General features: G+C 35.6%; 3 protein-coding genes across 3 annotated transcripts in view; 1 reads left to right on the top strand and 2 right to left on the bottom strand.

Moving 5' to 3' along the window:
• LOC125876796 (oligouridylate-binding protein 1-like) overlaps positions 1-16,033 on the bottom strand; it is a 377,725-nt gene that overhangs the window by 263,102 nt on the left and 98,590 nt on the right. The gene's annotated exons all lie outside the window — the stretch shown is intronic.
• LOC125876808 (20 kDa chaperonin, chloroplastic-like) lies at positions 58-2,555 on the top strand. The gene is made up of 6 exons (XM_049558065.1): positions 58-200; positions 303-478; positions 1,162-1,341; positions 1,425-1,580; positions 1,961-2,038; positions 2,136-2,555. Exons 2-6 carry the CDS (start codon positions 305-307, stop codon positions 2,307-2,309), a joined length of 762 nt encoding a protein of 253 aa, XP_049414022.1. The 5' UTR covers positions 58-200; positions 303-304; the 3' UTR covers positions 2,310-2,555.
• On the bottom strand, positions 2,346-11,013 carry LOC125876782 (auxin response factor 7-like). The gene is made up of 13 exons (XM_049558031.1): positions 10,364-11,013; positions 8,685-8,797; positions 8,500-8,595; positions 8,124-8,180; positions 7,861-8,016; positions 7,702-7,786; positions 7,114-7,204; positions 6,871-7,035; positions 6,509-6,704; positions 6,094-6,232; positions 3,839-5,763; positions 3,511-3,701; positions 2,346-3,435 (listed from the first exon to the last, which is right to left on the bottom strand). The coding sequence occupies exons 1-13, from the start codon at positions 10,404-10,406 to the stop codon at positions 3,255-3,257; spliced, it is 3,438 nt and encodes a 1,145-aa protein (XP_049413988.1). The 5' UTR covers positions 10,407-11,013; the 3' UTR covers positions 2,346-3,254.

The following is a 16,033-nucleotide window of genomic DNA, read 5'->3' as shown; positions in this document are numbered from 1 at the left end:
AAATTATTTTTTCTGGATTTTGAGACCTTGGATTTTTTGCCAAACTTAACCAAAAATTCTAGAAGCATCTTATTTTTTGCAGAAAAGTCCTCCTCTTGAACCTTCTAGGGTTTTGTTATCCTCTTCTTACCTACTCTTCTCCATATTTCCAAAAACAATCTACTCCAGTTGTGAAGAAGAAAAAACTTATCCAAATTCAGGTACCCTTTTGCTTCTATATTCTTCTTCTTTACGTTAATTTTCCTGTTTCGATTGTGTATACTAACCATTTTTTATTGTTTAATTTGATTGGGTTTATAAAGAAATGGCGACCACTCAGCTAACAGCATCGTCTATCTCTGGCAATCGTTTTGCATCCTTTGAAGGGCTCAGGTCCACTTGCATTGTAAAGGCCGTATCTTTTGCCCCTTTGAAGCACAACAACAGCAGGTCTTTTAGTCGTCTGGTTGTCAAGGCTGCCACCACCGTAGCTCCTAAGGTAATCTAATTTTCCTATTGTTTTCGAAATCACTAACGATAACTGCTTTCATTTCCCCAATTGGATGTTTTACTGCCCTGTTTAGTTTTTTAAAGCCAATTTTGTGTTAATTTGAACCTTATTGGTGCTTTTCTTGTTCTAAATCTAGTACTAATATAGAGTGTTGTTTGCTTATCAACTATGTGTCAAGACGAATTGTTGGGGTCGGCTAAATTTTTGTTTTTTCATTTTAAGATTAAGATAAGATAAGAAAGGTCAAGTCTTGGGCTCACTTTTTTGTGGAAGAGTTAGCTGAAACATACAACTTTAACCATAAATTAATGTCATTCTGTGTATTGCTTCTCCGCCAGTTCAAATGTGTGACAAAGTTTGTAATTTGGGTTTGCTGATTATATGGTTTCACTGAACAAAGATGAGGAGATGAATAATAGCTCATTTTGGTGTTTGGGTTTGCTGATTCATAGCCGTTTAAGTATTCGTGAAATCTAAAGATGGCATCCTTGAACATTAGGCTTCATCTGCTTTTACAAGTACTGGATTCTTGATTGTGTTTACCAACCCGATATTTAGAGGGCTAATGGATTCGGCTTTTCCGCGACTCAAAGTATTATATTGTGCTGTTGCCCTTGTCAAAGATACATTACTATGTGGGGCGATTTGTTAAATTCTGTTGTTCCTTGCAGTACACTACTCTTAAGCCTTTGGGCGACAGAGTGTTGGTGAAGATTAAGACCACAGAGGAGAAGACTGTTGGTGGTATCCTACTTCCAGTAACAGCCCAGTCGAAACCTAATGGAGGTGAGGTGGTTGCTGTTGGGGAGGGTCATTCAGCTGGCAAGATCAAAGTGGACATTAGTGTGAAGGTAATACTATATATTCAAATAATATAGTCGAGCTGGGATACATTAGTGGATAATCAAGTTGACTGAAAATATCTTTTGTATAGACTGGTGCCCAAGTCATCTACTCAAAGTACGCGGGAACTGAGGTGGAGTTTGATGGATCAAAGCACCTCATTCTGAAAGAGGATGATATTGTTGGTATTCTTGAGACAGATGATGTCAAGGATCTGCAGCCATTAAATGACAGAGTCCTAATCAAGGTTTGTCATTTGCGTCCTCCCGTCCTTGTTTGCAATGTATCTAATGTTTCTATAGTCATCTGTTTGTCTATTCCGGCTTTAATTTTCCTTTTTTTGTTCTAAAGAAGCTGGTTATATGAGGAAATTGGTTTAAGATTGCTGGCATTATCTCCCTTTTTTTAGTGCTCGTCTCCTGCATTCTATGTTGCTTGTACTCTTCAAAAATGTCATTGGGGTGCATATTGGGTCCTTCAAAAGTAGTGCATTTTTTGGAGGATCCAACATGGGTGTGGCAACATTTTTGGGGAGACTAAGCAACTTAGCCTGCACTTGATTTAAACATTTGCATTTTCTGCAAGGTCTTTAATTGGCTGTTAACCGGTGGTTGCATTTCCTCTCAGGTTGCCGAAGCTGAAGAAAAAACGGCTGGAGGCTTACTGTTGACTGAGGCAGCCAAGGAGAAGCCTTCAATTGGCACGGTAAGAGATGGAAGAAGTTGCATTCCTTTGTCCATACTCCCTAATATTGATTGAGATGTTCTATAAACTAAACATTCTTTGATGTTTGAAATTACAGATTATAGCTGTCGGACCTGGTCCTCTTGATGAAGAAGGGAACAGGAAGCCACTTTCAGTATCCCCAGGAAATACAGTTCTCTACTCCAAATATGCAGGCAGTGAATTCAAAGGGGCTGATGGTTCTGATTACATTACACTCAGGGTGTCTGATGTAATGGCTGTGCTATCTTAGTGGGGCTATTGAGTTATTCCATGCCAAAATTTTCAGCAGAGATCTAGGAAGGTGGAAGCTGCATCCAACTTTCGAGTGAGGAGTAATACTCTCTGCAAATTAATGACTAATATCAAAGTGTAGAATCAATTTTCTGAATGCATTTCTGTTCTTGATTTGAGGAATTACCCTTTGGGAATTTTGTATGTTAAAAGTGATTGAAAACTGCAGATTATGAAAGATTAGCAATAATATTTGCATAATTCATATAGATTTAGAATGTATTGGCTTGTGTTCAAGCTGATTTTTGTCATTTTTCGGGATCAGGTCGTAGGTCCTAGTGGCTAGTGGATCAAAGAGGTAGCATATTCAAGCTGCAAATCTTTAGCAAAAAGTTCTTCATTGGTTGCGGCAGTGGAAGTTCTTGGTCATAAGTTATGAATTATGGTGGTTTCGTTCTTGGATAAGGAATTATGCTTTTTCTCGTCATTTTCGTGTATTACTTAGGTCGCAATTTTGGAAGCAAACTTTAAACAATGGACATTGTAGAGGAGAAGATAAAAGTTGAAGCTCAGCAATGTCTTTAGACAAGTTTCCCACGACTGTCAAAGCTATACATTTTCTGTTAAATTTAGTACATGTTTCTTCCTGTAATTTTGTCATGCCTGAATTTCTAAGCTAATTTACACCTACTTGATCTGAAAAATAATAATTAATAAATTTAAAACTGCTTTGCACACCTCACAATAAAGTAGCGATCGAACTAATCTAATATCACCTCTGCCATGAGACATGCGGGAACTTCAAAAGGTATGTGAATTTACGCCAAAAACACACCATGAGTTGCTCCCACCAGCTGCCTAGAATGTAATGTTCTACTACATCAATTGCCTTCAGTTAGAATCAGTAGATCTGAGTTGTTTGCAGCCTTGAGGACAATGTATCACAAAGTTAATTCGAGCACCTTCATCGATTAAATGATGCAGCTGAGTTGTCATCGTAGTGTCCTTTCCACGCATTACCACTGTCAGTTCCACTGCTAGCTTGGTTTGGTACTGGCACATTACCTAAATCCCCATCCAAGCTCATCTGCTGCACTTCAGCACAAGACAAGATTTTGATGCTCTGAACACAGCTCACAAACTCCCTGAGAAAAAAAAATGGGAATACATGAATATCTTGGACAAGTAGTACTACAACTTTTGACAAAGTCAACACTTACTCCCAAGGATCGTCACCAACAAGCAGCATATCATTCTCATGGTCAACATACACAAGCTTCCACTCAGTTCTTTGAGGATCTTCAAGCTGTCCCTCAATTCCAAACATACGTGCTAGATCATGCCTTAGTTCATCATAGCCTATGTAGCGAGTAACGTCTATAGTTCTTCCCACAGAGCCTCGTTTTTGAACCTTCACAGTTGGAAAAAAGATATGAAAAATACAAATTACGGGAATGAGACTTAACACTACTAATCCATCATATGAAACTTGAAATAAGAGAACACATAAAAGAGTGATCAAGAGAGCAAAGCATGCGTGCAGCGAACCTTTGTATATGTTCTCATGCGCTGAGTCTGGTTCGTCCATGCATTATTATTCAGAACACCGTTGTCATTAACAGCAAGATCGTTGGCACATCTTGGCTTGTATGCCATGTTTGGCACCCCAAATTGTTGAGAATTGATCCCAGCATCAGACAATTCAGTTTCTATATCCCTAGGGGCATTGCCAAAAGGAGAGAATAGGTTTTGCATATCCTTTCCAGAATCATAATCCCTTGATAGCAAAGCATCTGGGTTCAGTCCATCTATATTATTTGCTGCAGAAGGTAGACTGTTCCTAGAATGTGATTGAACATCACCATCCACACATAATGCAGGCAATGAAAAGTTGAAGCCACTAGAATCCAGCCCATACGATGTTGTCGATGAGGCTGCCTCTAAGTTCTCAGTATTATTGCCTTTGTACTTAGACTGCTCTGAACCTTTTGAGAACACTAGTTCATGTTTTATTCGAAACTCGGATTTGTTTTGCTCTTGAGAAGGATCAACAACAGATTCATCCACCAGTATCGCTTGCCCTTGGTTCTTGGTCAAGAAGTTTGGTGGTGAAACTTGGAAATTGTTCGTAGAAGGAGATGTTGAACATGAAGGAGCATCTCCATCTGTACCACCAGAAAGTGCTTTGATTGTTATAGGGGATTTGTGCTGGCTTTGGAGTTGGTTGAAAGCATGATGGGTTGACTGGAGATGTGTCGCTGTGGTCACGATGTTGGAACTCAATTGTTGATGAGAAAACTGGAGCTCTTGTGGTTGCCGATTCTGTTGTTGCTGGGGCATACGCGGCTCCAGAGTAGAGCTTACGGGAGATAATAGCTGTGCTTGTTGCTGCTGCAGTTTATTAAGAAGCTGTAGTTGCAGCTGCTGTTCCGTAAGGCTCTGCTGTGATGATGGTTGCACTTGGGGCCTCTGCATCAAACTTTGCTGCAACAATTGTAGTGGAGCTTGTTGTGGTATTGTCTGCTGTTGCTGGGATTTCTGCAAGAGGTTAGATTGCTGTTCCACTTGTTGCTGAAATTGGAAGTCCTGTGCCAAGGATGTCGAAGGAAATGGATTTCTATTGACAGGAACATTTTGTTGTGATTGGGTACTAGTTGATAGCACCTGTTGTTGCTGAAGCTGACCATATACCGCAGCTTGTGGAAAAGTTTGGTTTGGTATCTGGTTAGGGGATACACAACGATTTACTGGTGATGAATTCCCGGTCAATTGTTGCTGCTGGGATGGACGCTGTTGTTGCTGCAGCTGCTGCTGTGCTTGCTGATGAAGCTGTGGCTGTTGCTGCAACATGTGTTGCTGTGGCTGTTGCAGCGTGTGCTGCTGCTGATGCTGCAGTGTGTGCTGTTGCTGTTGCTGTTGCTGCTGCTGCAATGTGTGTTGTTGTTGCTGCTGCTGCAGTGTGTGTTGTTGTTGCTGCTGCAGTGTGTGTTGTTGTTGTTGTTGCTGCTGCAATGTGTGTTGTTGTTGTTGCTGTTGCTGCTGCTGCTGCTGCAGTGTGTGTTGCTGTTGCTGCAGCGTGTGTTGCTGTTGCTGCAGTGTGGGTTGTTGCTGCTGTGCACTTACAGGAGACTGTAACGATTGCTGCTGCTGTTGGGCCCATGCTAATGGTGGCTGCTGGATTTGACCAAATGACTGGTTTAGTTGATTTGGTTTGTTGAACTGGAGACCTGGTGTAGCTAATGTAGGTGACTGAAAGTTCAACAACTTGGAATGGTCATCATTGCCGATATTACTGTGCAAGACACTGGGAAGTCCAGATTGGGCAACTGGCACATGATTGTTCTGTTGCATACTCATCCATTGTACCAAGCTCAGTCCAGGGAATATAGAGTTTTGAGAATCTTTTAGACCTAACTCATCATTGATCCAGGGCATCCCCCTCTTTAAAACATTTTCAATATCAGACTCATCACCTGCAAAAGCACTACCCCTTTTGAGGATTTTATCGAGGAAGTTATAGTAGACTATGTTCCTTTTTGTACAAGTAGAGATGAGGGAGATGAATCGTGCTATTATGTATAGTGCCTGACTAAGGTTGATATCATGCTGCTACCGTTAAGATTAAGTTGATGAACATCCTTTAATTAAGATATATTTTACTGCAACGGAAAACTGGACATTCCAACATTTCCTGTAAGTCAAAGTTGAGTTTTAACTACAGTGAACCTTTAATAGGCTCTTTGTTGTAGTTCTTCTGAACCTTTGAAACAATATACGAGACAGCTAAATGTCAAGTAGCTTACCAGGAAAACTTGGCTGCTTAGGAAACTTGGGCCTGAAAAATGGTGGTGGACAGATATAAAAAGGAGTCACGACAGGCTCAATATCCCAAATTGAAACTCTGCTTGGACGTTCCCCGGCAGTTGATTCATCCCATCCTACCTAACAAATTAAATAAAGAAATACCTCAGGATTAGATCAATGCAAATACAGTTTTTTATATACCACCAAAAACATGAACCAAAATGCAAGCAAGCACTGATCTGGAGTAGCAACTGATGACTCAATGAGTGACATTACCTAACATATATATAATTGTATTTGGTATGACTGAGAAATATATATCAAGAAGCAGGAAGAGCTCTACTATGACCACTAAGTTAAATATATCAAAATTCTACGCAAATTCTTGGGGACAAATCCTAGATGGCTGAGTACCTGAAGATTACGCCACTGTGAGCTCTTCCATCGTATGGGGTCCAGATCACTAACACCTGTTATTGTACCCATGTATCTACGAACTCCAGACTCCTCCGTTTCAAACATCATCCGAAATCGCATGCCTAGTGAAACTTGTGCATACATAGCTTTATTATACTTGGCCAGAGGAATTACAAATTCAGAAGGGCTAGCCCTGTCAAGAACAAAAAGAGCAAGATTATAAAAATGTGTATAATTCAACGTCTAGATCCAAACAACCACAACAACAACATACCCAGTGAAATCCCACAAGTGAGGTCTGGAAAACATCTAGATCCGAACACGAAATATTTTCGATTTAAAAAGGGCAGATATAGTACCTAGGATTGTAAAAGATAGTAAACGGGCTGTTGTTTGCAGCAGCATGAGCAGCAGCCGCAAGGATCCCAATGTGCATGCTGTCACTAGATATAACAGATGAAGACAAGGCGGGCTGCTGTCTATTTGTTCGTTTTATACCCAAGAGAAGCTGTGACTTATCATCTCTACATAAAATTTTCTCAGCTTAGCAACAAGATGACTATCATATCAATAAAAAAAAAAGTAACCAAGTTTTCCGTTACCTTATGAAAAGGACAGAATCACCGGCGCAAAGCCTTTTAGAGGAGATAAAGACACTCCAACCGGTAGTCAAAAGGTGTCTTTTTGGTTGACCTGAAATCACGTTAATTTTGTTTCAAGGAACCTTGTTAGCACTTATCACTGACCAATTTTTACCTGATACATTGATGGCTACAGTCATTGTGGGGAAAATGTTCACAATTCACTACATGACCTAAACTTAATTCACTAGGGTAAGCTTCTTTACATCAATATACTTTAAGAAACTCACACTAAAAAATATTATATCTTAGTTAAAAGATATTTAAAAGCCAACACAAAAACTCTTGAGAAAAATATTATAAGAATCATATTTCTCATAAGTTGAGTTGGATTTAGAGATAAAAGTCACTACAGTATAAAAACCAAACGAAGACTAATTATTCAAGTCACTTAACTAAGCAGTCCAACATGAGACTGTATCTTTGAAGAGAAACCTTAAATGTCAACCACTAGTATAGAGACTCAAAGTGTTACCCCATTAGTAGTTCCACACAGAATTATCAAAATTAAGCTTCCAACATAAGAGAGTAAAAGATCTTAAAAAGTACCTCGATAAATATGCCTGAAAGTCCATGCTTGGTCATGCAAATCTCTAGCCATTAGCTCCTGAGCAGGAGGTTGCATTGCATAGTCCTATAAAGAAGCTCCAGTCAGATGCATAAAGGTAGATCTCTTTTCTTGAAGACATTTTGTGAAGAAAAACAAACCAGAGGAGGAAATATCTTCTCTGCTGCTCGACGAGGAACAGAAAATCCACCATGTGTGCTTGTATCACTAGCAGTGAGAGTTTTACAGAAAAACTCAGCAGGTTGCCTGTTCTGCTTAAGGCCCATATCAGATAAAAGTAAAGCCTCCTGGTCATACTGCAGAATCAAAAAGTTTGTTTCATACAACTTCTTATGGGAGGAGGTAAAAAGTACTTTGACCGAAAAGATGACAGCTGAAATTGCAAACAACATAAAGGACTTACTTTGTTGACAGGTTGAAGAGTCATCTGAGCATAGACCTCATCAGTTTCAGTGTCAGCCTAACAAAAATGTCACAAGTACAACATGTTAGGAAAAGGGAAACCCCACTACACTTTAACTTGCTGTAATAGAACAATATTTTTCTACTTAATTCACTTGCAACGTCAATTCGAGATTGTGGATCCAAATAAACACTACGAAGCTTACAAAGCAGTACAGTGATCCTGAGTTTCCATTTACGTCTTTGTAAATACAAAGAACGTATCAGAAAACACCCATATTCGATCATTAATTTTATTCAAAATATATGGAAAGGGAAAGACAATTCATGAAATCGAGAATTCCCAGCCAATATGTGGATAGAGGAAGATGCCATACATGTAGAGTAACATTGTGTAACATGCAGATCAACTTGGAAGGAAGATTAGGATAACTTGGAATTCCATCTGTCTCCTTTTGCATTGATGCCGCCACCTGCATAGTGTTGATATTGATGTAAGGCTTCATCATTGTACCGTATCTGGGCGGTGTAATACTCCTATTCAACTTCAAAAGATACATACCTGCTCACTGTGACCTTGAGGAAAATATACCACAAGGCTTCCAACAGGAGGCAAAGAAACCAATGGGCCAGCACAAGCATGCCATAACTCTGAATTCATGAGCTTTCTTTCTCCTGTTGCATTATGATACAAACTTTCAGGTATGCATATTACAAAATTTAAAGTTCAATGTTATACATACATTAGTCTGATGCTTCAATATGCTAGAAATTAAGGTCCTTTATGTGCGAATTTATTCGCTTGACTACCAGCTATGTAAACATCATTCATGCAACCAAAAAAGGAAATTTTCTTCTGTTTCACCTTTTTTTTGCCCCAACTGAAGGATTATTACAGTGAAACCTGTCTTAAGCAGAAATACAAACAACTTGTAGATAAAGATAAGGAGTTAAAAACGGCAGCCCAGTGCGGCGGTGCCCAAAGCATCTAGCGAAAGCAGAATCTGGGGAAGGGATGTACCCCCAAAAGATGTGATGTAGATAGCCTACCCTAATACAAGCATTAGTGGCTGCTTCCATGGCTCGAACCCGTGACTATAGGTGTCACGGAGACAGCTTTACTGTTGCTCCTTGGCTCCCTATCATAAAGATAAGGAGTTCTGCAAGCCAAATGATTATAAAACTTCAGTAATACCAGGAACCTACGTGAATATCATGTGACCCTCATACAGTTGATATGTGTGACACTCTAATAGGTGTATACCTAATGACAATCAAAATCTAACCAATACTGGATAGCTTCAGCATGTCCACAGATAACAGTAATTTCTTGATCTAGTGATCCATGAAAAGAACAACTTTTTCATTTTCCTTTCTCAAAGAAAACCATATGAGAATATGAGCTTATGGCAAGTGGATCCTATTAAAGCATCATGAACTCAGATCAAGCAAAATTTGCATTATTATTTTTGTTCCTATTCCAGTGATAACCTCGTTTTAAACTCCGTTCTTACCCCTCCTAGTACTTACATGTCAGCATAGCACAACCTACTTAATTGACAGAGAATGATACACAGAAATTGAAAGGTACTCTTTCTTCTCCAAAATGAAGTAAACACAAGCTGCCAGGAGTAGTTTAGGCATTTCTAAATGAAATGAGAACCCATCCCCATGCTTATGTTCCGCACTTCCGCCCATAATCAACCCCCATAAAAACGACTAACAGAAAGTAGACCATTTGAGGCATCTGCTAAGTAAATAAGAGGTCAAAAATGAAACTTAAAACAAGTAACAGATATCGGGCAAGAAAATTTTATGGTTATCCAGTATATAATCCAAAATCCAACTTAAAAGGCAGACATAAACCCGTAGATCAATTACACTAAATACAATTTGTACTCCTGGATATACAAATTGTATTAGTAACATTTTGCTAATGCATGAAAATAACAAACTAATGAAAGAATAAACAAGTAGAAGCAGTTCAGATAAAGTGTATTTCTATTCTCATTCCTTTGCAATAGGAATGTTTCTTTAAAAAAAAGGCAAATATTCACAGGAACCTTGAGCCTTACAAGGACAAGTTACTTTAAGAAAAACTTACATATTATGGCTATCAAGTGACAGAACAATCAATTTATTACTCTAGCAAACCATCAAAGCTAAAATATGGCAGCAAATTTCACTTATCATATCCCCCAATGAAAAATGCAAATGAATGAATGAAGCTTTAGTAAAAACCTTCTCCTGAATTTGGTAGATATCCGTTTGATGGCGCTTTCATTTCAGCGAAAAATCCACTTTAATTGAATTGCTTATCTCCCAAAAGTAACAAACAAGAATTTGTCCAACACAAAGCTACTTTCACTGAATTCCAGCTCAAAAAGCTTTTCACTTTCTCAACATAGAAATAGAAATAGAAAAATCTCCATCATTTTTAGTTACTAGCTCCATAATTGCAACACGGAATTCCTAAAATGCAAATATGATTCTTTTTTTCCATTGTCAAGAAATCGCCACCATTTTCCGGTGGCCGGACCCCCACAAAAGACTGCGTCTTTTCAATTAATACTGCACCCCCACCAGAGAAACTTTTTTCCGTTTTTAATCTCTGATTACAATTTCAGGAAGTGATTGAGACTTAGAACCCACCAAGCGTCGCCGGAAAATCAAGAACGAACAAATATGCTTCAACAAAATGGGAAGACAGAGAGAATAAAGTTACACGACACCCAAGGTGCAGTGTAGCAAACAAAGATCAAGGTGGTGGTCGGTGTGGGGGAAATCAGAGAAGTCGCCGGAAAATCAGACGCCAATGAAAACGGAGCTGCTTTTTATTGCTACTGTAACATACAACCTTTATACTATTCTATTCTTTATTTTATTTTTAAAAATTGAGGACCTTGGAAGGAGAAATGAGGAAGGAATTATCATGTTTGAGTTTAAATAATTAATTAATTGAGTTATTAAAATTTTCCCTATTACTTTATTTTATGCGATAAGTATTTAGTTAATTGTTGGAAATTTTTTAGAGACTTTATTGAACGTAATTATTAAAGGATTATAAAGTGTGTTATATGATACGTTTTGTAAAAATAGAGAGAAGAAGCCGACATAGAGAAGGTTAAGTGAAATTAGAATCCATGTTTTGCTCTTACAAGACATTATTTCCATCATTCTCAATCTTAATTAGATTCCTCTATTATCTCTCTTCCCCCCAAAACAAATAATTAATCCTTCCATCTCCTCTCAAATTATTATCTTTAATAATTTTAAATTAGTCATCTCAAATTACTTTCTCATTCCATATTAATTAGTTCTTGTAGTATCATCAAATATATATATATATATAATTTTATTTATTTAATTAAAAAATCAAGAGAATTTTATTATATTTTATTAGAGTTTCAAAATATCATTAAAAAATTAATTTAATAAATACTCTTAATAATCATTTTTAAAAAAAGTTGGGTCACGTTAATATGGGGAAAGTGATCGAGGTTTACTTGTCGAATTTTGAGTTGGTATATCTATTAAGAAAACAATGATTAATATACTGAGTTTATCATTTCACCCCTACTAATTGATAGAGTCTCAAACATATAATTACATTTTTTAAAGACTCAATGTTAGAGTAATAAATTGAGGGTATAATATGAAAAATAAAATTGTTCTTTCTTAATTTGTCAAAAATAACAAATAAAAATAAAATCAAATTAAAAAATATTTGATAAGTAAATCCGAACGGAAAGAGTACGATATTGAAGGAGTATTTTTCATTTGGTAAGCTCAAGACATAATTAATTCTTATTCATTTTTCAGTAGTAATTATTTTTAAAAACTGCAAACACCTCAAGATTAAACATAAATAGTGTAATGTTTCATGAAGATAGATAATATGTTAAAACATAAATAAGGGTTAAACAGTCACACACAACAAAGAAAAAAATCTCCTAGTAAATGATTTTTAAGAAGCGTATAAAAGCAAATCACGACATATAATTGGAGAGAAAGGAAGTAATTTATTGAATCAATTGAATTCTTTTTAAATCTCGTTCCTTTATAATTTTCATCCACTTCATTAATATTGAAGTCAATTTTGTGTATTTTATTTTTAATTTTTTTACGTTCTCTTTTACTTTCTTTAAATCAAGGACGTCAATTTTATTGAATACGAAAACATTTGCCTAATCTTGGTAGATCGACTCATATTACAACTTGTGAGCATGATGTTAAATTTTACTAATTAGATCCAAGTATTTTGACCTCAATTACTCAATTATTGATGCTTGTTCTTTTCTTCAATTTACCAAAGATGATAAACATGCCAATCAAATTAGGATTAAGAAGTTAGGTAAATATTTTTGGTATATACCAAGCTTTTTTTCTTGGATTGTGTGAATATATTGGTCACAAGTTACTTTATTTCATTTTGATGATTGTCTTAGATTCATTTATTCATGTGATGAATAGAAACCAATCAATGCGATGTCTTCCATTTTAATAATAAAACAAAAACCTAAAAAATAATGGAGATAGACATGGTTGTAATTGTTGATGGGAAATGTTAAATTAGGTATTGTGTCTAACTCATCCTTCAAAAGCTAGCTCAAAAGGAGGATGATTGCTCAAGCCTTATAAGGAGTCCATTTATCTCATTAACCATAAATGTGGAACTTTTTGCTTTAACACCTCACCTCACGCCTAGTGCTTAGCATCTGGTGTGTGGGCAATTTTGGGCAATTTTTGACCCACCTCACGCCCAGTGCTTAACATCTGGTGCGTGGGCAATTTTTTGTTTTTTCGGGTCCCAACATCGGGTGAGATGGGCTCTGCTCTGATACCATGTTAAATTAGGTATTGGGCCTAATTCACACTCCAAAAATTAATTCAAAGGGAGGAGGATTGCCCAAACCTTATAAGGAGTCCACTCATCCCATTAACCACCAATGTGAGACTTTTTGCTTTAACAGAAAATTAAATTAATGAAATAGACGAGTTATAAGTAAAAAGGCATAATTAGTAAAGCTAAAAATATTGAAGAAATAAAAAACTAAAAAGTTCTTATGCATTTATTTTAATTGTTTTGCCTTTTTTAGACCACGAAAAATTGAATGATTATAGCAAGAGTGTTGAAGGTTAATGGTGACGTGTTTCACGTTTTTGATGGTTCAATTTATTTGGTTGAAAATCATACTCTCCGTCTATTTTTATTTATTCATGCTTGATTTATTATATTTTTAAAAAATAATTAATAAAATAATAAATTTGATCAATGTTCTGAAGAATGCATCATATGCATGCATTGGAAAATGCATAGCATAAAATGGCATTTTTTTCCTTAGATTTTTAAGTTCTGAAGAATGCATCATATGCATAGCATGTATTGGAAGAATGCATCATATGCATCTCGGCTTCTCCATCATATGATCGAGAAATGCAAGTTCAATGTGAGGAGATTGTCCATACTATGTGGGAGAATTATATTAAAGACTAGTACACTATAATTTATTTTCAATTTTTTTATTGAATAAACATTTGATCAATTAAAGTTAGATGAAACAATTACTTAAGTGGAGAACAAATAACTTTGTAATAATTTATTATGAGATTTTATAATTTTTTGTTTATTTGGTAAGATTGAATAAACAATTGAGGTTATTTTAATAGTTTTACAACTTATGAGATTCTTATGTTTATGAGAAAATATATAACACAAAATATTCATATTGCATATCCAACCAAAACTTCAACTTCATCTCATGATTTCATATTATAATATCATATCATGATTCCATATATCGCATGACCAAACGGACCTTACTTTTTTCATGTCCTCTCTAAACTAATTATGTTTCGGTAAAACCTTAAACTAGTAAAATTAGTGAAACCTGTTATTTATAAGTTCCACTAGCTAATGGAAAGAGACTTCTCATTTATAAAATTTTAAGTACAATCTTAAAAATGAATTCTATAACTAATTTTTGTTTTCACTTTTACCAAAAAGTTTTGTGTTTGAACTCTAAAATGGTACATTCATTTTAAATTATTTGTCATGTTTTCTTACATGCTTTTCACATTAGGAGAGTTTGTGATTATTTTCTTATTTATGACTTAAGAAATAATTTTTCTTTACCATTTTGAGGTATTTGTAATTTCAATAGTAATTATTACTAAGAATAAAGTAGTAAATCAATAACTTATTTTAGTTTAATCTTTTAAAATGATAAATAATATGAGATAACTATTTTTAAATATATGTATAATGACAATGACGATATTAATATTCACTTACTATTTTTCTTGGATAAACTCTAATGGTAGCTATGTCAAACTAATAAATATTGTAAGTAAAATGTGGGGGCAATTTCCTAACAAAGTATTTTGGTGAATGTTGCTTTTTTCCTATAGTACTAGTATTTAATAGACTTATAACGATAGTTTTGGATCTGGTATTATTGATGAATAACTAATAATTAGGTCCTACTTCCAAGAGAACTTTGAGTAATCATGTGCATTTTAGGTTGATGTTCTCTAGCAATGATGCCCCTCATCACAATTTTTTCTTTCTTGTTCTCACTAATATCATATTAGTACAACAATATGTGAGCACTCAATCTCATTGCTCACTTTTCTCTATAGGTGTGTATAGTTTAATAGAGGTTAAAAAAAAAGTTGATTGGAGGTAAAGGTAGTACGTGGTACGAAGAAAGAAAAGAGGAATAAATAAAATTGTACAGAGGTAGTAGTGAGAAAAAGAAAAGGGGAGAACAAAAACATATTAAAATTCAAAATTAGGAAAAATGGTCAAATTTGTTTTTTGAACTATGCAAAAGGTTGAAATTACTCTCAGTTTAAAAACAACGATAAGTTTATTCCTTTTCGCACAATTTAAGAGTAAATTTGACTCCAAATGACAAGAGCATATAAAACTCTAACTATATCAAAACAGATCAAATTTGTTTCCATTTGGAGACTTCCTCTTAATTAATATTCATACTCCTAAAAGCGTGCTATCAATTTTCACTTTCCCGATTCTTTCTTGAGATTCTATTTCTTAAGATGCATAGAAAATCACAACCAATAATTTGGGAAACAAAAATTGTGATAAAGGTAGTATAGTAGGAGTATATTTGGAGAGAAAAGTAAGGCTGGGCATCGGACCGGAACGAACCGGTATAGGATCGGAACGGGACGGGTTGACCGGTTTGTTGACCGGTACCGGGATGAACCGGACCGGAATTACCGGGATGGATACTAGGTTCCGTCCCATCCCACTATATACCGGAATGGAACCGGACCGGACCGAAACAGACTGGAATTGAACGGGATGGGATAAACAGGATGACACATATAGCTATTTCAAAAAATAAAATAAAAAAATTTAGTTATTTTGATTTTTTGAATTACGAAAATATGAATGTTTGTTTATTTTTCTAAGTTTAAATTAATTGTTTTGAAATTTATAATGTAACTAGTGCACTTGTCTGCGGTTATAAGTTTTTTACTATTTTGAACTAAAAAAGTTGCAATAAGAAATTCACATAAGATACAAAATAAAGAGAATCATACCAAAAAAAATGCAATATCATTCTTACTACTTTACTCATCAAAAAATAGAAGAAAAAATACGAAATCAGTACACATGTCTTTCGAGTTCTTGTGGACATCCACTCCCACAAATCGATCACCATTCAATAATTTTCATCTTATTCTTCAAGTCAAATTAAAACATTAATATAATAAGCACCGAAAATATAACAAACCAAAAGGCTAATGTAATCCTCTATAAAATCTTACGATGATTTTATTTTTAGGGCTACAATATGAACCACCAAATAATATGATGAATATAATTATTAATTATTTTATAGATAATGATAGTAAAAAGTTGTGTAAGAGTAATTAATG

This window comes from Solanum stenotomum, chromosome 9 (assembly GCF_019186545.1).
Source record: "Solanum stenotomum isolate F172 chromosome 9, ASM1918654v1, whole genome shotgun sequence".
NCBI lineage: Eukaryota > Viridiplantae > Streptophyta > Magnoliopsida > Solanales > Solanaceae > Solanum > Solanum stenotomum.
Note: the sequence above shows the minus strand (reverse complement) of the source record. Positions and strands in the feature narration are given on the sequence as shown.